At 45.7% G+C, this 24,273-nt stretch overlaps 1 protein-coding gene across 17 annotated transcripts in view; it reads left to right on the top strand.

Annotated features, from left to right (window-relative positions):
• KALRN (kalirin RhoGEF kinase) overlaps window positions 1–24,273 on the top strand; it is a 592,295-nt gene that overhangs the window by 195,739 nt on the left and 372,283 nt on the right. For all 17 annotated transcript variants that reach the window (XM_036219576.1, XM_036219573.1, XM_036219571.1 and 14 more), the window contains exons 4-5: window positions 8,835–9,027; window positions 11,435–11,947. In XM_036219576.1, the coding sequence (XP_036075469.1) occupies window positions 8,835–9,027; window positions 11,435–11,947 (706 nt within the window). The remainder of the gene's footprint in view (window positions 1–8,834; window positions 9,028–11,434; window positions 11,948–24,273) is intronic.

Raw genomic sequence — 24,273 nt, 5'->3', positions numbered from 1 at the left:
CTGAAGCAGGAAGATTGACACCTGGATGTCTGGCCCAAATCTACCCAACTGTGTGACCCTGAGCAAGCTACTTTTTTCCTCTAGAACTTGCTTCCCTCAGCACTAAAATGAAGGATTATCAGGAATATGCTTGAAAGTTTCTTCAAGTTCAAGCATTCTGTGTCTCTGCGAGGCAAGGTAGCATGGCAGATACTGGAATCAAACAGATCATATTCAAGTGCTGATTTTATCTCTTCCTGGTGGCTTTGAGCAAGTTATTTAACCTCTTTGAGCCTCAGAATAATAAGGTGGGATAATAATAGCAGCTACTTGTGAGTTTCACATGAGGAATAAATAAGATCATGCATGGAAAATGCTCAGCATACGTAGATTCTCATGTGCTCAATAAAATTAGCTTTTATCTTTAATATACATGTATGTCCCATTTTTATCAAAAACAGCTGCTCCAAGTTTCAGTAGTTCGGCTTTCATTTTAAGTTCCTCCCCAGCTTGGGGTTTGGAGCTCCTTGAGATTAGCACGCTGGCCCAGGTCCAGCTGCTGGTCTCCTGCTTCCTTGCTGAACTTTACCACCTGTGCTTCTGCCCTGTAACAGAGGAGCAGCCAGCACGCAGGCTGTTTTCTCCCTCGGGGCCTTTGCACAGGCTTTCCCCTCTGCCCGAATTATTCTTTTCTTGTTCCCTTAACTAGCTCCTTTTCATTGTTTTGGTTTCTGCTTAAATTGTCAGCTCCTCATAGTGGCCTGATGACCTAATATGTTCTTAAGACTTACCACAATTTGCATTTATTCTGTTTATTTAGCTACTGTTTTGTGTCCATCACTCCCCCTAGAATGTAACCTTCACATTTCTGTCTTGTTCACATTTGTATCTATAGTACCTAGTAGTGAGTCAGCCACAAAGTAAGTGCTCAGTAAATATTTGTTGCATTAATAAATTAATAGACAATAATGGTATATTTATATCGCACAATATGTAGCACCTTCATAACTAGAGTCTCATTTTTAAGTCATTAATCTCTGTAAGGGATACAGAGATTGATCAGCTGGAGCCTAGCTGTAGTAACCTACACAGGGTAACTGCCATGCAGAGGAAGCACACGATGATGTCAGTGTGTGGGAAGAGCCCTTACCCCACTGGAAATGGAGTGGGACGGGGAGGGACAGTATCAGCAAGAGAAGACCTCTTGGAGGAAGAGGGATGTTAAGTTGAACTTTGAAATGTGGGAAGTTATCTAGGCAAAGACGGGGTTGGGGTGGGCAAGCACAAAGTCATAGAGGGACAAAAGGGCAAAATCTAATACAAATTTGGAACTGATAAAGAAGTTAAGAGAAATGTGGATAATACATTGTGTGTTGTAGTGAGGGGTAGACTGCTCTGATAGAGGAGATCAAGGAAGACTCTGGGGAGAAGGTAGCAGTTGTAGCCAGCCCTTTGGAGAGACGATAATGGGAGGTATCCAGAGTGGTTCGCCAATGTGGCTGGGATGGAATCCAGAGGCAAGTCGTGGCTTCACTTGTGCAGGGACCTGGGTAGGAGCTGAGGGAGCAGGTATTGGGAGGTAGTGGCACTTGGCTCCCTAAGGTCAGACCTATAACCCAGCATGAAGCCCTGGCCTGTGGTTGTCATTGGCAGGTGCTCTGCCCTGCTGCCAGGCTCCAGAGTGACATTTGCCTTGAGGCACTGGTATCTTAATCCCTGCTCTCTTAGCCGAGGCCATTGAGAACTCTAATGGGTGAAACAGGGCTGGGGTAATAATAGCAGCTAAGACAGGAGGCAGAGCCAAAGGCATATGAGCAGACAGGTCATGCGAATGTATGAATGAGCTGGGAGTGGTTTAAAGCAGCGGTCCCCAGCCTTTTCAGCACCTGGGACCAGTGCTCCTATGAGAATCTAATGCCTGATGATCTGAGGTGGAGCTGAGGTGGTGATGCTAGTGCTTTACTTTCTCCTCTGACGCTCACCTCCTTCTGTGCAGCCTGGTTCCTAATAGGCCACAGACCTATACCAGTCTTTGACCCAGGGATGGGGACCCCTGGTTTAAAGAATGGAGAGTTTAAGCCTCCTCCAAAAACACTTGAAAGCATTACAAAAACAGCTGTGCCTGGTTAAATGACACTGGGAGTTTGGGTTCAATAGTAGGTTGCTAAATTGTGATGTTAGGCTTGGGATCCACCAGAAGTGGAAAGGGTCAGTGGTGAAACCTATTGACTGGTTCCTTACCTTCCACCACTGAGGCCCCACACCTCGACCAGCCAGACCTGGGGCAGCCTTCACAGAGTCCCCAGGTCAGTGGGTCAAGAGATGACTCTGGGAGCATCAGATGTGGGCAGGACCTCAGGGTACCCAGAAAGACATGTACGACTTATCCAGAAGTTGTAGATGAGGATGCCAGGTTGGGCATATGATAAGCAGAAACTCCACAGTGATTTCATAGCAAGTTAGAACTAGAGAGGGAAGAGTGGGAGAGCAGCTCTCCAGCAGGTGTCTGGTTGAGCACAGCTATGTTGGGGAAGGCAGCTGCCAGGCCTGAAGGGAAAGCCTCCTGAGGCCAAGACTGTGGAGCACGTTTGCAGAAAGACCCAGAGAAGTGCACTACGCATAAAGAAACCCTCTCAGGCCTGTGCGCACAATAAATGGCTTCATTCGAGAGAGCACAAGGCTATGGAGAGAGAAATCCACCAACATTTTTGACAGGCTCCTGTGAAGCATGGCTATTGGTTCTCCTTGCAAATGTAGTTCTAACAGTATTGCGTTATTGTTCTGTCTGACCTAGTCGTATGCTACCTGTTGTTTATTAATGCCCGTTCTAATCTGATTTAGGCAGAATGAGTCTATCATTAAACTCACACAAACCATGTGAGAGAGTCTAGGTATTGTCCTTGGATCATCTGGGGAGACTCCTGGGCCTCATCTCAAACTAATTTTCATCAGATTATCTGAAAGGAGTTTCTCAAATCATCATTTTAAAACTAGTGTCTTACATGATAAATGAAAGTCACTAAAATTTAAGAAATGTTGGCATGAAGTCATGAAAATGCTTTTTTTTGAGATAACACAGCTTGCTGAATGCAAAGAGTCCCTGTGACATGCAATAAATAGAACAATAAATGGTCTAGAATGGAGTATAAGAAATATCTGATCAATCATCTGGTCATTCAGTATATGTTTACTTTCTGGGCTGAGAGCCCCTGAGGATCTGTGTAACTAACAATTCACAGCTTGGTTTGAAGGGACTGTAATTTATCAGGAAGGATGAGAAGCTGGCCAGGGGGGCCCAAGTTTTAATCCCCAGATGGGAAACAAGTGGGTCAGGATGATGGAGCAGTGGCTGCATTCTTCCTCTAAAGTAGAGGAGTGGGAGATGGGGGAAGGTCACTCAGTCTCCTTTCCCCGTCTTAGTGGATTTAAAGGCCTGCTGCTCCAAGCTTTGCCTTTCTATATTTCCATCCTCACCATACACAATGTAAAATCCAGCCCCCGAAAATTTGATTTGGGCTAGTAAATATCTTTAAAAAGGTAAATGATCTAAAGGGAAAAGGAGAGTTGCTTGTTATATTCAGTGCTCTCCTGGCTTTCTCTAACCTTTCTGCCTGTTTTCCTCAGGCTCCTCTATTTTCTTCTTCCATCTCTTAAACATTGATATTCCATCAGTGTTCTATCCTTGACTCAGAATATGGTTCTTTTCATCTTACTCATTTTCATTGGGTGATCTCACCCACTTCTGTGCACATCTGCTACCCCCGTTCATGGATTTAATTCAGTAAATGTTATTGAGCACCTACTAGGTGCCCGGCATAGTATGACTCCCAGGTCAGAATTTGCAACGCAGATTTCTCTTAGAATCTCTAGACCATACACCAAATTACCTTCAGAATTTCATATATGTATGAAATACATCATTTGTACTCACATAATTATTCACAATACAATAATAAAAACTCAAGATAGGGTTCAGGTGCAAATGATTTAGGCATTCTCTTTGGGAAGAATTTGTAAGAGAGTACGGGGTTGGAGAAACATTAGGGAAGGGAAAGGACTGAGCAGGGATGTCTTGGTCTAGCCAGAGACCAACTGGAAGAATGGGAGGGCTCTAGAACCTAAATTACACTTCAGAGTTACACTTCAGACTTGAGGTTGAGTCTGAGCTTTGGCACCTCCTATATGAGAGGCACTGGTCCCCCACAGCCCAGGTGTCTCTTGGAGCAGTGGAGACCATCAGCCAAAGGCAAGTGTCTCGCTGTGGTCATGGGTATAAGCTAATAGGTGCAACATTGCTGGAGCTGGGTGCAGTGGTCAATAAAGGGGCCCTGGGTGGGACACCAACAATAGCTACGACTTATATAGTCCAGACTATATGTCTGACACCACCATAAGTGCTTTATGTCTTTTAACAAATGTGACATTTAAAATAACTATGTAACGTAGTTACGATTATTTATGTTTTACAGTGAAGGAATTGAGGCATAGAAGTTAAAAGTAACTTATCTATGGTTCTTCAATAAGTAAACGATGTAGCTGGATTCAGACTGGGGAAAGGTGGCTGCATACCCTTAACCCTAACCTCAACTTCCTCAGTATAGTGAGTCTTAACAAATAATAGGCACTGTATTAGCCACTGGGAATCCAGTATTAAATGAACAAAAATCCCTGCTCTCACTGAGGTTATTTTCTAGTGAGGGGAGATGGACAATAAGTGAATAAGTAAAATATATGATCCAGATGGTAATAAACGCTAAGGGGAAAAATTAATCAGGGAAGCGAGATAGGGAGCACTAGGTGAAAGCTCCAGCTGTAATTAGGGTGGCCCAAGGACGACTTTGCTTAGGGGGCATTTTAGCAAAGATCCAGAGGAGGAGGTGTCTCTCTTTCTGCTGTCACCACTCCCTCTGGCCTACCCTAGTTTACTTTCCCTCTGCATAGCTGGGGGATAATCTTTATAAACCACCTGATCCCATTCCTTCCTTCAGTGGTTCCCTATTGCCCTCAGGATAAATCCAGCACTCTGGCAAATCAGAGTATCCTGATTTGATACCTGCTTCCACTCCTGCCTCTTCTTTGGTGTCTGGGGCAAGAGTACAAGTGGAAACCCACCTACCCTATGTATAACTAAATATCGAAAATTAATATAGCAAGCTAACAAACTATTCTTACACCTTGACAAATATATCTTCGTAGTGACCTAGGAGGCCAACTTTAGATTTCGATTTGTTGGACTCCTTGAGTTCTGAGCCAGAACCAGACAGCTCAGGGAGACGGGCCCCCAGGCCTTCTCTCTACCCGCTCCCCCCCCCACCCCCGCCACTGTTCTCTCTTCACTGCCCAGCTCTGTCTCCCACTGCAGGGGTCTTATGCATGCAGGTGGACATTCCAGTTCACACGTCCATATTCTAGTCACCTCCTTACAAATGACAGCCCTTTACTACCACTTAGGCTTAGGGGTGCTTTTGCTGGTGGTGTTACTTGCCTTGAGGGATTGGACCTGGGAAGTGGGCACACATGGACCCAGGAAGTAGGCTAAGAGCTCTTTGAGAAAAGAATTTTAGGATTTCAGGTACTAGGAGCTTGGTCTATGAGGGAGGTGGAGGTACAGCATGGGCTCAAATCAGTGTAGGCAAGTCTCCGTGGCCCCAGGGTGGGGCGGGGAGTGATGGGTATGCAAGAGGGTCAGAGCCTAGACAGGGCTCTCTAAAGCACTCAGAGCAGCAGTCTGTCATCACTCTGTTCCTCTCACCCATGTGCCTAAACCAAAGTGCATTACTCGAACTATCTCAATATGCCTTGGTCCTTTGCTTCTGTGATTTTGCGATTTTGCACACTGTAGAGTGGAGGTCATTCACTTGGACTCCTTGGCATAATTCTCCATCTCTTGTGAGCTCCCTGACCTAAACCCTTCATTGCTGACCCTTAACCCCCACCTCCAATGACAAAAACACTCCACACAGTGGCAATAAAATGTAATATAATATAATGACTTAAGTATGGGCTTTACAGTCAACAGTCCTGGTTTTGGTTATTTGTTTAGACATCTGCTAATGATTTGACTGAACTTCTGCAAATTCTGTGCCTCGATTTCATCTTTTATGTGAAGGTTACCATACTAAGTTTATAAGGTATTATGAGGATAAAATGGACTATTGTATACCCAGTGCCCAACAACAGTCCTTAAGAGCATAAGCATGTGTTAAATTCTTCTTCCTCCCCCAGCTATGCTCTTTACTTGAAACCAAACACACAAAGAACCTTGAGAGATTAGGCTGTTCCACAGAAAGATGCCAATTAGATTAGCTCTCAGCCCCTGGGCCTCTTTCCTCTTCTCCTGAGTTAGTGAGAACTTCTTAGAGAATATTAGTCCCTGATTTCTACTTGAGTTGTCAGAAATTATTAGTTGGTAGTGTGTAACCTGGTAGTGACCACCGCATTTGGATGCTGGGATAGTCAAACTCCAGATCTTGGTAGCAACACTGACTATTTGTTGTTAGGGATGGAGATTTCTCATGTCCGCACAATTATGGTAACAGGGGTCGGGGCTGAGGAGCCAATACAGAAGAAGCTGGTCATTTCTAAGGAAGGGCGAACCCCATAGTTACCTTGTTAGTGCCTGGCATAAGTGGGCATGCAACAAATGTGAGTCAAGCTGAACGAAACTAAGCTCAATGAGAAAAGCCATTAAACTCCAGCAGAAAAGTGAATCAAAGAACTCTCAGGTAAGTCAAAGAAGAAATACTTCTGGGCCAGTAAGCTATAGCTAATAATCAGAAAAATGGAAAATTTAAATGTAATGCAGTATTTTTCCTAGAAAATGGGCCAAGATTTCAATGACTAGTGATGATGAGGATATGGTAAGGGGGAGGAGTACTCTTGTGCATTGTTGATAGACATACATGTAAGTTGATATGCCTTTCTGCAAAGCAGCAATGAGCATGATTAAATAAGTTATGGTATAAGTATAAGATGGGCTATGTGTCATTAAATGTAACAGTTTTAATGAGGTTTTAGACAGGAGAAAAAACTGTCACAGTGAAAAGTAGCACACTGTATGGTATTACACTGCACACACACAAATTAAGCACAAAAAAGACTGGAAGGAAATAGGCCAGATATAAATTCCTACCATTAGCATCTCTTATACAGTTCTTTGAATATTTTATCTTTTCTATAATTAGCAGGCGTATCTTTTATAATGGGAAAGAAATTCTGTAATTTAAGAAAGCGTCATTTTGCTTTCAGACAATAGGGCGGAGAAAATTATTTATGGAAGTCTCTTGCCACTTGTTGACTCAAGTGCCAGAGAAGAAGAGGCAGTTCCTTTTGGGATGTAGGATTTGGGGAAGAACAAAAGACACAGCTGTCTTCCCATGCTGAGTCTAGCCCTTTGTATCAACAAGAAGAAACGGAAAAAGAGTCTTCTCACCTGGGGAGCTTGCCTATCTAACGGGGAGGCCTAAGTAAGCCATTCACACATTCACAGGGGCTGTGGTCTCTTCACCGCGCTGTGACATTTTCATCACTGTTGAGATTTGAGAATGAAGCCTGAAAAGAGATTTTGTTTCCATTTGTGGCTTAAATCTTCCAATTGTGGCCTTTTACGTCCAGTAGCTGGAAGCGATTGATATGTGGTAGCGCACATCTGTGGGTCATGTATCATGCACGGCGGTTTAAGCAAGTACAATCTGGGGAATAGGAAATTAAGTGAAAGACCCTAAGGAAATACCGCACCAGTGTTTATATAAGAATGTGAATTAACCAAAGTCTAGTTTAAGTTATAAAATAAATGGATAGGTTAAATAAGCCAAGAAGAGAAGACCCCCTAAGTACCAAAACATACACTTAAAACTGAGATGTTATAACTATTTTGACCTTCATTTTATTTTTTTGATTCTTAGAGATTACAAAGTCCAAGTGCTTAAATAAACTTTACTACTTAAGCTAAGTAAAAACATCTTGATTCACTTAGTCTGCTTGTTTTTTGGTTTTCAAGATGGTCACTGTCACCTTGTCTGGCTTTGGTTTTAGGAGTACTTTCCCTTCTCTTAATTTTCATAAACATGCCTTTTTATGCCCTCTTATGAAAGTACAAGAGACAGCAGACTGTAGCCATCTTTCTGATCAGTGTAACCCCACCCTTGGCTATCTGTTGGTAATCAACATGACTCAGCAACTTGATTTTTTTAGAAACTGACATACCTTTTGAACTATAAGTAATTTCAGGTAGACTGGTGGTAAATATATATTATTAATACTTTGTGTGGTAAATATATATTATTAATATTTTGTATGCCATCTCTTATCAATTGATAGAATGTGCCTAGAACCCTCTGTTGGGAAACATTCGTTGGCCCAGTTTGAGTTCGGTGATGAAGTGTACTAGTGACTGCCATTGATGTGGGCATGCAGAAGGACAGCACTCGTGCCAAGGACGTTCCATCTCAGATCTGAGGGTGATAGGTCCCTTTGTTTAGAGAGCTTGTATTCACATGGGAAAAACATGCTTCCTCCCAGGAACAAGAAAGACAAAAATTAAAAGTGAAATCGAACCAAATTACGACTATCCAATCAGTAAACATCCCAAGAAGTCTGATCGATTATAAGGAAGACCAAGTTATTTGCTAAGTGCTTGGAAGAGGCAGAATACCCTCAGGCAGATGAGTTACTCTCGAAAGGTGTTCTGAGGCAGTGCATTTTTAGTTGGATTGGAAGGCAGCCGGGAGATGGGGCATGAGTTGGAAGAGTAGTCTGGATGAAGAGAAAGGCAGGTTTCCGGATGCTTTTTGACTGTGTACTCCAAAGCCTTCACTGCCCAGAGTGACCATGCCTGACCTCTGACCTACCAACAGTGAGGACGTGTGCAAACGTGGCTTCACCGTCATCATCGACATGCGGGGCTCCAAGTGGGACCTCATCAAGCCCCTCCTCAAGACGCTGCAGGAAGCCTTTCCAGCCGAGATTCATGTGGCCCTCATCATCAAACCCGACAACTTCTGGCAGAAGCAGAAGACCAACTTTGGTAGCTCCAAATTTATCTTCGAGGTGAGCCACACCTCTCTCTCAACACCCCTTTTCCCTTCTCATTCTGCCACCTGTATGTTTCTTACTTGGACCTCGCTCTCCCTTGATACGCATGGCTGGGACTGGTATTTCAGGATTCCTGGGCTACTGCAGCCTTCCCAGTTTGGGTCTGGGGAGGAATAAGAGGATCAAGTGATTGTCCCCAAAATTGTCATTAGGTAGCCTGTATACTGTTGGTGAGTATGTAAATTGAGACAGTTGTTTCTGGGGGGCAACTTTATAATTTGGGTCAAATGTGTTACAAAGAGTTTATATCCATTAATCTAGTAATTCTGCTAGGATTTTTTTTACAAAAACTAAACAAAACTTTTGAAAATCTAACTATAATTGTAAACAAAAATGTCTACAAGGTTGTTCATCACAGTATTCTTTGCAATAATATACACACGTACATATAAACATATGCATATACACATACCTATATGTAGTTTGTGTTCTGAATATCCATTAATTTTAATAAATTAATACACAAATACTATGAAACCTTTAGAAATTATATTTAGTTATATGTCAATTATAGCTCAATTAAAAATCATATTTAGAAAAAGTGTTACTGAAAAATGCTTATGATGTATTATTTTAAAAAGACATATTACAAAACAGTACGGGTAGTATAATCTGAAATTTGTCTTACGTGTATATGTGGAGAAGGCTGAGAAACACATGGAAATGTTAGCAGTAGAGGTGGCTGTATTATGGGTGATTTTTATTTTCTTTGTATTATCCTATCCTCCTTCAAGAATTATGTAGTACCTTTATACTCAGGGAAAACATGTTATTTTTTAACTAGATTTGTTTTTCCAGAGGGCATATGTGTTCCCTGAGAATTTTTAATGATAACACATCAGATTCAATCAGTGGCTTAGGATCTTTGTTCCAGCCAAATCTGAGCCGTTGCCCCTTCTTGGCATCCTAGCCTCACCTGTGGGGATGAACCTTGTATATGTGTACACAGTGTGTCCGTTGGAAAGGCAGAGATGCTCTTCAACCTGCAGCAACTTCCCGTTCCAGACCTTTGTCCACCCTCCACCAGGGCCAGGAGCACCTGCGTGTGGGGTGGTGGCCCCAACATTCTGTCATTTGAGCACAGCCTGATCCTCTGAGTGAAGCAATACTCACTTTGTGTAAATAACACTCATTCTGCCAGCACTCCTCCCCAGCACTAGGAGGCCTGTAGGGAAATGCTTTTTGCATTTTTGGTTTGTTTATACAGATGAGGTGATAACAACCCTATATATTTATAACCTGAAAAGACTGAAAATAAGCTTTCCAACAAATCCTGAAACTTTTGCTTGCAGAGCTGCCCAGCACTTCCCATCTTCCGTTGCCCCAAGTTGAACAAGCTTGTCTCTGCTTCCTAAACAAAAAGTGTAAGAGAGCGAGCTGGAGATCCCCCACTCAAAAGAATATTTATAAAGTAGTGCCTTACAAACAGCCAATGAAACATGTAATGCTGACTGAGAGTAGGGCTTGTTCAGTAGCAGATACTTAATGGATAAATGGTGAATGTAATCATGGGAGACTTCCTGGACTTGGTAAACTTCGAGCTAGATTTGAAAGGGAGAGTGCTCTAGAACAGGACTGCTCAAAGTTTAATGCGGAGTCCCTTGGGGGCCGTGTTAAATGTAGATTCTGATCCAGAGGATCTGGGATAGGTCTGAGATGCTGAGTTGCTAACAAACTCCCAGGGGGTCTTAATGCTGCTAGCCCGAGGGACACGCTGTGAGTAGCAGGATCTAGAGCAGCAGAGGTTTGTATCACTGGCTGCACATTGGAATCACATGGGGAGCTTTTAAAACTACCCACGCCCAAGTCCTGGCTAACTAAATCGGAGAAGGGCATCTGCTACCTGGGAGAGCCTGCCCAGCCTGCAGCAGGAAGACTGACTCAGATCCTTGCAGCCCAGCTAGTGACCCACATTGCTTAACTCAGCCATGATAATGTCCTGGGCTGTGGGCCTGGGTGGGATTTCAGGCTATGAAGAACTAGACCTCTAGTCACTGGGTTGATGTTTTCTTCCAGCTTCTCCTGCTTCTAGCGTCTGAAGCCCTGCTGCGGTGGACTAGGGGGTGGGAAGGAGGAAGGTGAGGCCAGTCGAGACTTAAAGGCAGCTTTTCCTGGAATGGCAGATAGTGGGCAGGAAGAGAGCTTTTTTTGAGCCAGCCAGTTTGTTGAAAGTGCTGACCGTGACTGATTTGCGGCTCCTGCCCAGTGGGCCACATGCTCTCTCACTCGCCCTTTCCTAGGTGGGCAGTGGTCATTATTATGTGGACTTGGTCTCCTCTGTTGACTCTCTCTCCTGCCACCTTGATCTTCTCCCCACTTTCCCCATTTCACTGAACCTCCCTCTGTGTGTCTGCCCTCCCAGACAAGCATGGTGTCCGTGGAGGGCCTCACGAAGCTGGTGGACCCCTCCCAGCTGACCGAGGAGTTTGACGGCTCCCTGGACTACAACCACGAGGAGTGGATCGAGCTGAGGCTGTCCCTGGAGGAGTTCTTCAACAGCGCGGTGCACCTGCTCTCGCGCCTGGAGGACCTTCAGGAGATGCTGGCGCGGAAGGAGTTCCCCGTGGACGTGGAGGGCTCACGGAGGCTCATTGACGAGCACACGCAGCTTAAGAAGAAGGTACTGAAGGCCCCTGTGGAGGAGCTGGACCGGGAGGGGCAGCGGCTGCTGCAGTGCATCCGCTGCAGCGATGGCTTCTCAGGGCGCAACTGCATCCCGGGCAGCGCCGACTTCCAGAGTCTGGTGCCCAAGATCACCAGCCTCCTGGACAAGCTGCACTCCACCCGGCAGCACCTGCACCAGATGTGGCACGTGCGCAAGCTCAAACTGGACCAGTGCTTCCAGCTGCGGCTCTTTGAGCAGGATGCCGAGAAGGTGAGAGGGGAGCCAGCTTACCTGGGGCTGGGGTGGGGGTGGGGGGCATGACTTTCTAGCGAAATTGATAGAGGCTGCTAGTCCTGATTAATGATAATACTTTAGTGAGAGGCTTTCAGAAAGTATGCCTACTGGTTTTAGCTGGCACACATTTCGATCTTATATTTGGCCATTGATCACTGACTTTTTAAAGCTTCCCTTATGTAGTGTTTATTATGCACCAGGTACTGTTCTAAGCATTGTGTGCAAATCAACTCATTTTAATCCTCTCAAGTCCTGTAAGATAGATATATTACCATCATCCTCTTTTACAGGTGAAGAAACTGAGAGGCTAAATAACTTGGCCAAACTAGGAAGTAAAGTACGACTCTAGAGACCATGCTTTCCCCCCACTGTTGAACACTGCCCCTCTCCAGACATGTAGTGAGTGGTTCAAGTCAGCTGAGTAACAGAAATAACAATGCCGTTAGCAGCCGCGAGAGCGTGATTTAGTGATTATTGCTGTGTGGTGTACTCGACTATGGCAAAGCATTTCAAATACAGAGCCTCATTTAATCTGCAGAGTCCTTCGGTCCTTTGAGGTGGGAGTTGATGTCTCTGCTGAAGACAGGGAGATGGGTGCGCCTTGATCTTAGGGCTGCAGTAGCAGGCTTGACATACGGATCCAGCTTTTTTCAATTTGAAGTACAGGGCTCTTCCTGACATACCACTTCTTTCTGAAGGTTTTTCTTGGCTGTTCAGCACTTAAGCAAGACTCCATTTTTTCCAGCAGTGAATTTTCAAAGCTTTCCCCTTATCAGAGCAGATACAAGAAAGTGAAAAAGAAAAACATCATATAGTGCTTCTTTGACGAGAACACAGAAGTATCTTCTCTAGATTCTCCTCAGACTAACGAGAGTTTGTTATTATATGTGCTTTAGGAGGAGTGAAATGGGCTCTCCTATCAGTTTTCTGGGAATAACACATTTAAATGCACAATACTACTCTCAGAGATGCCATGCCGTCTCTCAGTAGCCTGTGAGTTTTACAGACTGCGTCTGATGTAATAATGGTTTTGTGTCTTTTAAGAGCCCACATTGAAAATGTCTCAAGTATTTTCAAGTGATGAAATCAGGATATAAAATGCTATATAATGATGATCTCAATTTATGTGAAAGTGCCAGCATAGATGTGACCGGGAGAAAATTTACCACAATGTTAATCGTTGTGATTCCGAGGGGCCAGGCTTATGGCTGATTTTAATTTATCTGTATAAATTTTATGTATTTTTCAATCTTTTATAAGTTATAATTAGAAGAAAATCAATATATGTAATTTTTAAAGAATGCATAGCCCTTTCTACAACAGAACTCTCGAATATCATTTAATTAGTTTGTGTAAGAAACGTGTTGAGGGGTTTCTTGTACAACCTTAGGAGCTGCAAAGGTTTCCCCTGACCTTCCTGAGGGCTCTTTGCCCTGTGGCCTGGCAGTCTGGGTCTGGCTCTCTGGCCTGCTCTGAGAGGGGCCACCTGGACTGCAGAATCCTATCACTCACTGCACACCAAGTGATGAGACACCAGGTCAGGAGCCAGCTGCTCTGTCAAGCCAGAAGCGGGTACTTCTGTGGAAAAGTTTGGAACAGATCCTCTTTCCTTGGTGTATCTTTGGGGCAGGACATGTGCTTTGCAGCCAGGCCTGGGTGCCCATTTCAGTGAGCCAGGGACAGAATGGGAGGCAGGCGACTTACGTCTGCCGAGATGTGTTTTAGAGTCCGAGGCAGTTCACAGCATCCCCGAAGCTCAAGGATATGGGAAGACTGCATAGGGCACGGATAGTGCCTGTCTCAGAAACGAAACAAAACACCATACCTTAGCCTCTAGGTAGGGAAGGACAGCTGACTTTCTCGAGCTAGACAGGTGCCAGTCAACCAGGCAGTAATTGCTGCCACACATACGTCCTCTCAATCCGTGCTCACAAGAATCGTATAGTGTATTATTATTCCTGTTTTACGGTTGAGGAAATGGAGGCTCATAGAGATGAAGTGGCTTGCCCAAGATCACACTGCCGATGAGACAGAGCCACTATTTTGTCTGCTCCAAAGCCCACCTAAGCTCTTATCCAATAACTCTACTGTCCTTTGCTCCTAGGACCTGCTTCATGCCATCACAGAGCACTGCTTGCTCCCCTCTGAGTCCCCTGGGCCATGCCCTGATGACTCTATGAAAAATCTCAAATCCCATTTCCTAATGCTCACTCCGCAGCAGCAGCTCTTAACCCTCTGTGCTGTGGACCCCTTTGGTCTGGTGAAGCCTATGGACTCTCTTCATAATATTTTGTATTTTGTAAATAAAAAATAACACATGTGGGCTTGGAAAATAATTAAAGAAATACGGTTATTAAATTTTAAAAAATAACAGTAACATGTACTTCTTTAGGAACCTGTTAAATAACAAGACATACTTGTAGTCTCACAACTACCATAAGTTCAAGCATAAATGATATTTTAGGGCAACAACCCTGATGTACTATGAAAATGTGTGTGTTTCTATTAATGTTAGAGGCACAAGTGTTGCTAACAGCAATATTGTTTGTTCCCTACATTTATAATTGAAGAGAATGCTGTATTCCAGATAGATGTTAGTGAAAATAAAGGCCTATGTCTTTCCCTATCCAAGTGCACAATCCCTGAATTCAGTGCGTGGACTTTTAAGTTTAAGAGCCATGTTCCATGGTGTGTTCATATGTTAAAAGGAAGTGTGTGTGCATGCATGTGTGCTTGGATGTGTGGTGTGTGTGTGTTTGAGTGTGGAGGGGGAAGGGAGAGGAGAGACTATCATAAACAAAGCAGAGGGAGTGAGAGGATGTTGGGAAGAGAGCAGCCCAGGAATATTTTGATATTGAGCCAGTGGCGAAAATGCTGCTCAGGCTTGACCCAGCTGCCACAGAAAATGTGCTGGGTGTGGGGCAAGGAGAAAAACAGTCCTTTTAAGTTCCTGCAGATTAATTTAAAATGTTTGTGCAGAACAAAGTGCCTTAGCCCTTGACTTATTTGGTGTTTTTGAAAGGGGTCGAGGAGGGTGGCAGTTTGGGTGAGGGTTGTACGCACGTGGATTCACATCTAAACAAGGGCGTCAGGAAATACTTACGGCGTGAGCCACGTCCGAGCCTCCTTTCTGGTGGGAGGCTTGTCGGAGGCCTTTAATTCCAGATCTGGGAAGCTCTTGGCAATTGGAGGAGTCTGGTGATCACCCAGCTTCTATTTTTGTAAAGGGAGGGGCAGAGTCTCCCCTCTGGCCCTATGGGGTGACAGCTTGTTTCCCAGGGATTGAGTGATGGATAGCGTTCCCTATTTACCAGCTGGCCTTGGAGACTGAAACTACCTCTCACCACCTTCCCCTGACCTCTGTGGTGACCCCTGCATTCTTCATCTTGGGGGTGGTAGTGAGGGAGCCATTCTCTCTTCCAATTAAGCATGTAGGGAGGAGGTACTCTGTTACACAGATAATTCATAAAGCAGGCCACCCATTCATTTAATAAACTTCTGTTGAGCAGCTGTCATCAGCCCAAAATGAGGTACTTGGATAAAGACAAGTAGGGCAGAAATTTTGCCATGGAGCCGAAAGCTGTGATAACCTCCTATTTATTATTAGTTATATCTGCTGTGTGCACCCCACTGTTGTAGGCACAGCCTCTGCGATCGGGGAGTTTTCAGAGAATAGGGTATTTTGCAGCTCGGCAATGACAGGAAAGCCTTACTGAGCAATTTGTGGGAGAGCTGGGTATTCAGAGATGACTCAAGTAACACACGATGCGTCTTGCTTGAAGATGAACACTGCTGCCTCGGCCCGGTGCCCTCTGCTCTGTAACTAATGGGCCTGTCCTCCACTGTGTTCACAGAATACAGGCTGGGTCGCCCCTCATTAGCCAGGCACAGATTACGGCTGTCTTCGCAGCCCTGTTTCACAGCCAGCTGCCCCCTCGGATGCAGCGGAACCTGTGTGATGAAGGTGTCTGCCCTGTAATCACATCCCATTACCAGATAAGGGAGGCCTCTTCTCCATTAGTGGGCAGTTTGTGGTATTTCTGGTCATTAAGAAGACTCATTGTAGATGTCCCCTTGGGAAAGGGAAGCGTGGGCACTGCTCAGTGGAGGACCCTGTCTCGTCCCTTTTCCCTTTCCTACGTTTCTAGAACACCTTAAAATGGTACAGCTGGGAAATATCCTAAGATAGAAAAGTCTGCCTCCCATGCACATGTGACCTCATGTTATCCATTATGTGCTGACGCCAATGATAAGTATCAGAAAATGCTATAGCTGCCATACCGCCCGCCTTCTGACCTGGGGGAGGCCCATAATCTTCCAGTCTTTACGGGGAAGGAGCAGTGCTTAGAAGGGCTCCAGTGCATAATTAGACTTAACTGATGGAGAAAGCTTTGTCTACTTTACTTCTGAATAAAGAAGGCTATACTGCTATCTATCTGGGAGGTTCATACCTAATCTTTCCCAAAGCCATTCCAGAAAGTAGAAGTGTATTCCCACTTCCTGTAGGAGAACCTCCAAAAGAGCGGACAGAGCTACCCAGTGGGGCTTCCAGTATTGGGACTGTGCTGATTATTGTTTTCTACAGCACACTGTGTTTGTTTTGTGTGTAAACCTATGCTTGGGACACACTCCAGACAAGATCTCACATGGGAGCATATTTAGGTGCCCACCTCCTCTGTGACCAAGGCATCTGCCCAGGTGAGGTTCTCTCATGTGTTGAGAGGAGAGTGGCCTCAGTGGCTGCCTGAGCCCGGCCTCAACACACCCCCTATAAGAAGCCCCCTTTGAAGAACCCAATTTTAAATGCCTTCCTACATTTTCATTTTTGCATGATGAAATTCTAATCACCTACGGGTGCCATGTTCATGCCGAAATGGAGCTGTGTGAGAAGGAGTTTGGATTTGTCCTGGGGTTCCACTTACCAGTTGGGAGATCTGAGGTACATCATTAACCTCTGCCCCCGAATTATGGTCCTCAAAAAAAATAAAGATGAAGAATTTGGGCGAACTCAGTGACTTTTTGACTTTTCTTTTGCCTCCACATGCCTGTTCTCATGTACAGTACTCTCTATGAAAATGTCTTTTGGTGGGAGAAGTGGGCTGGCAGGGCATGTAGTAGCGGCAGTGGGCGTGGTGGCAGAAAATGTCCTTGTAAGGGGACATAGAAGCACCTCCAGGGTAGTTTGGTAAAGAGCCCCACGCCCCCCAACACAGAGTACCTGCTGTTCCTCCTGCCTTGAGACTCGCTGCACTAAATGATACCTAAGCCCTTTTACAGCTCAATAATTCTATAAAAGTATTTGCCTTCTTGCTCTTCATTCTTCCTTGTACATCTGTAGGATGCTCTTTTCTCTTCAAGGTTGTCACCTTGGGTGATGATGAAAAATAAGAAACTCTTCTCAGAAAATAGTAATCCGTTGAGTTCTTTTCCTGTTTTAAAAACAAAACAAAAACAAAACAAAAACCGCAGCTGCTGCCGGAGTTGTTACGAGGCCCGAGTGCAATGGGGTGATGTATGTGGAAGTGCCCGGCACCATGCCCCGCCCGGCATAGTTGCTTCCTAGGCAGAGGCTTCCCTTCCTCCTCCCTGCGCTATTTCAGTCATGATTTACTCTTCAGTCATCCGGCCCCTGCTGAGACCATGCAGAGTGTCACTGATCCTGTCTTCCAAATGAACTTGCTCCAAATAATCTTCAATGATCCCTAGTGGAACAAAATCAAGAACTGAACTTTGAGAGAAGTTAGCAATTATGTTGGTTTATGGGGGTTCCCAAAGATCACTAGGTTGTATGGTGCCCCTGCGTGAGGCACAAGAGAGGAGAGCCCAGTTCAAATTGGGGTCATATTCGATAGGTCAGGGTTGGGGGAGATGCCACAGGAAAAGGACTCTGGAAAAACAGTGCCCTTGAAGCAGCCATAGAGGAAAGCAAATTCTCCTCAGTGAGATTTGATCGCCCCTCTCCATGTACCTTCTGATACATCTGAGACATTTGTTACCTTCTGCTTTGTATTTTATCTAAATGTATTTGTCTTATTCTTCTGCAAACTTAGGACCAGAAACACTTCCTATCCAAGAAATACGTCTATGCATTTTGATATTCTTGGAGGTCTGTGCAAACAAAATAATGTTACTTTCATGTTACTCACCAAGAGAAAATATTTATGGGGCCCATTGGGTAAAGGGCATCATGGTAGAAAGCAGGGCACCATGTCGAGGGGTACATGGTATTGTTTTGCTGTTTGTATGTCCTGCTAACCACATTAGCAATTCAGGACATCCCCAGGATGCTCTGTCACTGGGCAAAATATTCACTGCTGTTTCCTGCCTTTTCCCTACAAGGTATAAAAAGTTCTGATCACTCCCTGGGGTCCAAAGTAGGACCCAACGTCTCATCCTGCCTGGGGTGACAAGAGCCTTGGGGCCAGTTCTGGGGACACTGTGCGGCCTCTCCTTCCTGCCAGACACTGGCCCGCTGCCTCTTCTCTTCACCATGCTCCAGTCCCTGCTCCTCTCAGGCCGCACTGAGCATGACTCCACGGTCATTCGTCAAACTGAAGTGCCATTGTAGTAATTATAATACATAATATTTTTTCGAACGTCACATTTTAAAGTGTTCTCACATTCCTGACCTTAGAGGTTTTCTGGTCCAGCCCTTCCTTTTACATAGAAAATTTTGACCCAGAAGCAGAGACCCGCCCCAAATCATCAATCATGGTGTTTCATTATTCGGTCTCCCATCTACTTTGTGTAGCAGGCCAGGCAGGCGTGGATATGAAGATCGTTTCATAGATGGGAAAACTGAGACTTGGTGAGGTTGGGAGGTGTGTCTGGGATGGAGATAGGTGGGCAGCATGGGAAGGTAAGCCCTCTGCTCCGAGGCTGGGGCTCCTTCTTTGTCTGTGTGTCTTCCTGTCACTGTCTCTGTCTCTCTCACTCTCACTCCCTCTCTGTCACACACACATACACACCTGACCTTGCCCAGCAGGAGAAAAGACGTACATGCCAGCAACCCAGGAGGTGGCTAGAGGGGCTGGGGAGAAATGGAGGGTAAGAGTCATCTGACCTTTGTCCTGGCCACTGCTCTGGTAAAGGGGCAAGCACAGACAGGCCTCCAGGGGACATGCTGACAGGTCTCTGTGATTCAGTTGCCCTCGCCTTTCTTGTTGGGAGGGAGGCTTCAAAGAGCTACGACCTTTGGGGGCAGCCAGAAGGGCAAGATCTTTATGGGCGGTTTGTAATTTCCTGCTTTTTTGGAGAAAGGTTCCGGTGCCCTCGTGTTCCTGCCCACCCTCCTCCTACTGGGCCTGAAACTGCCGCCCCCCTCCACCCCCTGTTGACTGGGCTCAGGGTGAGGAAGTGTGTCTGTATTCCACCCCAGCACAGGACACAGTGTCCTGTATTATTTCTAGCCTTTTGGTCCTGGGAATCTCTGCTTGCTTTTTTTCATTTCCTCCCCTTGAACATTAGAAACATTAGGTTCCAAAAATAATCCAAGTCACAATGTTCTGCAGGCTGTATGTGTGAGTGTTTTCTCCCAAAGCTGTTTTTCTCTCTCTCCTTTCTCCCTTGCCTGCATTTTCAAGCCCCACTGTATGCTGCAGTCACCAGGCCTGCACCAGGGCTGTGGGTGTGGGAGCAAAAGGAGGAAGGCCTGGGAGGAAGGCCTCGCTAGGCACACGAGGCTTGGCTCGTCCCCAGGTTTCTCACGAGGGCTGGATGGGGCCAAGACCTGAACTGTGTCGTATGTGAACAGCCTGCGTATGTGGCCTCTACTTGTGAATGGACCCTATGGAACTACATATCCCATAGTTAGGCCTTGACACCGAGAACGTGACACTATGTTAAAAGTACTTTCCAGAATGCAGATTGTCATACTGATTCTGTCCACAGCAATTTAGGTGAGCTAAGTTCAGAGACAGAACTTGTGTGAGGCACAGGGAAGTAACTGAGAAATATTTGTTTGTTAGCAGACATAGAGTGTCTACTATGTGTCAGGTCCTCGGCTAGGTGCTGGGGACCATGTCTCCCCGCCCCCTGCACCGTGGATGGGGGAATAGTGTAGGGAAAATCAGGTTCAGCATTGATGTGATTCCAATACCTTATAAGAAAAAGGTGGTTGGAAATAGTAATCACTCCAGGAGTTAGACCCCAATTAGGTACTGAGGTCTTTTTTGCTTACTCGGCAGCGGTTGGGACTGAGGGGGAGACTAGCTTGTATGGGGGAGAGGGTGCAAAGGTGGTCCAAGAAAAAAGGAAACATGTTAGTTCTGCCCTGGGAAGGAAAGTGGAAGAAATGTCTTCAGTCCCTTTTTGAAGAACATAAGACATTCAGGTACAATTTATAAAGTGAAAAACAAAACCAAACCAAACCAAATCGAGTCTGGGGAAGGTAGCTTTTTCAAGATCCCTTTCAGGCATTTTACTTTGAGGCGCCTTCCTTCCCTTCTCCTTCTGTCCTACCCCACTGACCCCTTCTCCCTCCTATTCTGTCGTGACCTCTCTTCTCCTTGCCCTTGCACCTCCTACAGCCTGCACTTACCCCACCCTTTTGTGCATCCATTCTCTCTGAACTGGTTGCTTAGCTTCCCTTTTGTAGTCCTGCTTCCTTCCTTGGGTGGAGCTGAGGAAGAGCTCCACGTGTGTTCAGGCCTCCCTGGGAGGGCCGAGAGAACACGGGCAGGGAGGCTCAGCCAGGGCTTCTAGAAAGAGCACTGGCTTTGCAACCCGTGTCATCATTATACAGCACCATTTGTAAGAAAGCCCTCCTCCCACCAGGCCAGGATTTGCCTTCCTGGAGCTTCCACCCCATGGTCCTATCTCTGCTCTCTGTGGTTCTCCAGGACTAGTCTCTTCTTTCTCCTGCAGAGCAGCCCTCAGATGACTCGGAGACAGTCCTAAGTGACCTTCCTATTTTTTCCTGCCCAGAAGAACTCCCGCTAGTTCTTCTGGCTTATTGTCATTTGATGTGGGCTCGAATCTTCAATGTGGCCTTCCTGGGATGAGTTTTCACACTTTGGAAGGGATGGGGAGGGGTGGGCAGCTCTTGATCCCACTTCCGCAAGTGAGAACATGATTTTGTGTGCCGGTGCACTTGTTTCTTGTAGCTCAAGCCAGCCCGAAGCATCAGGATATTTCCACCTAGAGAATTATGTTCTCCCATGCAAATGGAGAGAGGCACTGTCTCATATGTGAATACAAAAGGATGTCCTCTTACATGTACGCGTGGAGAGACCTTTCCAGGCTGAAAGCGTTCACTTGGCAGGTGTCGGGTGCCTCGAGTTAGGTGTGCCCAGGTCAGTAGTAGTTATCATAATTCTTCAGGGAAAAGCCTCGCTCCAGGGTGTCGATTGTTCCAGCCCCATCCCCCATGTCCCAAGGCTCTCCCTGAGGTCATTCCCAAGCAGAGCCAAAGCCTCTGGGTCTTATCTTGGAGGAGTCAGAAAACCCATGGTGAAACACGCAGAGGAACATTAATTCCCATGGAGGAAATCTGCCTCAACTGGCATCTCAGAAGGGTCCTTCCCGCATGACCCTCATTCCATGTCCACCAGGAAATCTCATTTTTCTGCCCTTTGGCTCACCTCTGGTTCCTCCTTAGAGACCCTTTTCTGGGATATGAAAGGCCCTGCCGTTGGGATAGTCACTATGATGGTGAGAAAAGACATGCCCTTTCTTGATATAGAGAAGAAAGGGGTATTTGGTTTCCTCAGTGCAGATTAGGTGGGCTGACTGGTCCCACCTCAGACTGGCACTTGTGCCGTCCTAGGAGATTTCCCTGGGGAGCTGACCCTTGCCATGAGGTGTCAAGAGGAAGTACATCTAGAAGGACCTAGAATGAAGAAGGTGACAGCATTTAGCCCCCATCATCAAGACTTCCTGTTCCGTGCCTTGCACAGTCCCACTTTCTCATAATCTTTGTTTACATTAGCCTTCCTCCCACCCTGCCCATTGAAGGTCCAGCTCAAATGCTGCCCTCCCCACTCTTCCCTGTTGGAGGTGGTCTTTCTCTCCTCTGGGCATCTTCCTGTAGCCCTTATTCATCCCCCCCGCCCAATGGCCCTGTTCCAGCTCATCTTCTATTATAGCTGTATGCTCAGATGACAATACATTTACGTTTAAAGTCCTCATTCCCTCAATTATATTGCAGATTTCTGGAGGTCAGTGCCAGTGTCTTAGATAACTCTGTGTTCTCCAGAGGCGCACAGTCAGTGCCAAATAAAAGAAAATGGACCGTGGCACAGTCTGTACTCACTCGGCTGCCTGATGGAACAAAACTTGTGAGTTCTGTGAGCTGGCACAAGAGCACCCCCTACTGCTGGGTGCTTCTAAGGAATGCTACTTTAACTGGGGTTTTTGCGAGTTTCTCCTGCAACGGAAAGATTTGGACGCAGGAAATCCAGTCCTGGTCCTTTTATAGTAATCCAAGTGTGAGCAGATGAGGTGGTCATGGGAATGTAAAGGGGAGGGCTGAACTTTGGATACACTGAAGTTAAAAAAATGGGTTAGATGATTGATTGATTGGATGCCAGGGGAGAAGGAAAGCTCAGGTAACTACAGGCCTCATGTTAGGATGGTGACAAGAGGATGCGAGTGGAGGGAAATCCCAAAAACATTTCAAAAGAGGATGGATGAGTAAATCAAACTCAAATTTTAATTTCTCTTAAGTTACAGAAAAATGAGAGAAGTGGTGACTAAGGTTACTAAAAACATTACCATGAGTTATCTGGTGATTTGCATATCTGTCCTACTCTTAGGGACGATGACACTATCTATCTACAGGAATTTCCCTTAGTTCTCTGAATAAGACTGTTAAAGAAATGGAGGGTTTCGAGGGGTGATTGCGCTCTTCATTCCTGAGCTCCTGCAGGTTGTGCTCTGCCAGGTAAGGTCTGGAAGCTGGAAGCATGACCAAGCCTCTCCTCGTGGATGTGCTGGAGCCTGGCTACTGTGTGGTCGCTCACCTGCCTGGGCCCCATTGCAGAAGCTGCTACTGGAAGAGGGGGGAATAGGAATAGGGGCGTGCTCGCTCTCTTCCTGAGCTCAAGGTCAAGCCCACTTAGCACAGACCCTTTATGCAGAGCACCTCCCCCCTTCTCTCAGAGAGAGACTCCTGAAGGAAGGCTACCTCCTACTTAGCCCATGTGAAAATTTTTTCCCAGATGTGCAAGTGATTGGCATAGCCGATTTTAGGATGCGTGGGAGGACTAGATGAGAACATCCAGCAGACACTCCATTTTTGCAGTAACAATAATAGTTACCATTTATTGAGTGCATCCTGTATGCCAGGAACAAACATTAGCTCATCTAAATTAACTTGCCAAGGGCTAGATCTCAGTTTATGACTAAATTTAGCTGTGGGATAAAGCTGGGCACTATTTTCTTAGTTTGGATTAAATAGGCTTTGACCTCTTCGATGCTACATTTTGGGAAGTGAGTGAAACACATTCCCTCACTCCATTTCTGAAAATATTTTATCAGCATCTGCGGTTCAGATGGAAGGAATTTGGCCCCTCGGAGTCAATATCCTGGAGCTGCCTGGGCCGCCTCATTGCTTGGTTGGTCCTGTTTCCCATCTGCTTGACTTGCTGGCTCCTGGATGAGCAGTTCTTCCCCACAGGAGGACACTGTATGCCAGTGCTGTAGGGAACTCAGTCCATCCAGGCAAACAGACTAGAAATAAAATGCAAAAACAAACAAACAAACAAACCCCTTATTTAAAGTCTGAAAATATTTATATTAGTAATGGACGTGGTGAGGCTTTTCTTTAGATCACTTAGCATGAGGAAGGCAAGAATGAAGGGAGAGCCCTTTAAGGCCTAACATGAGCATGTGCTTCTCTATGCAGAGCTGAGCTGCGGCTCATGTTCAGAGATACTGTGTGACTTTAGCATGAAGTTTTGCAGTCTGGGTTTCTCTAATCAGAAAACAACTGCTTTTCGCGACTGCCCGCATACCTTATCTGAGCGCCGTGGAAGTGGAAAGGACTTAGCATTCATGCAGCATCTACTGTGTGTCGGCATCCCCTGTGCTGGGCACCTTTCATACGTTATCTTTATCTCCTTTATTATCTGTATCTTCTTTGACCCAGACATTGAAGGGTTTGTGAGAAAAGGAAGTGGAGGAGTCAAAAAGAAGGAGAGGGCGAGGGAGGCTGAGAATCCCCTTGGTGAGAAGTCTGTCATGTGCCAGTTGCTGTTGTTTTGTGAGCTCAGGACTGGCTTGGACTCCCCTTTGCAATGAGATAAATGACTGTCTGTCTTGGGGCCTCAGTATAGACACCCAGTTCAGGGTTAAAGGCGAAT

This window comes from Rousettus aegyptiacus, unplaced genomic scaffold, assembly GCF_014176215.1.
Source record: "Rousettus aegyptiacus isolate mRouAeg1 unplaced genomic scaffold, mRouAeg1.p scaffold_m13_p_4, whole genome shotgun sequence".
Taxonomy (NCBI): Eukaryota; Metazoa; Chordata; class Mammalia; order Chiroptera; family Pteropodidae; genus Rousettus; species Rousettus aegyptiacus.
This window is presented reverse-complemented; position numbering and strand designations above follow the sequence as displayed.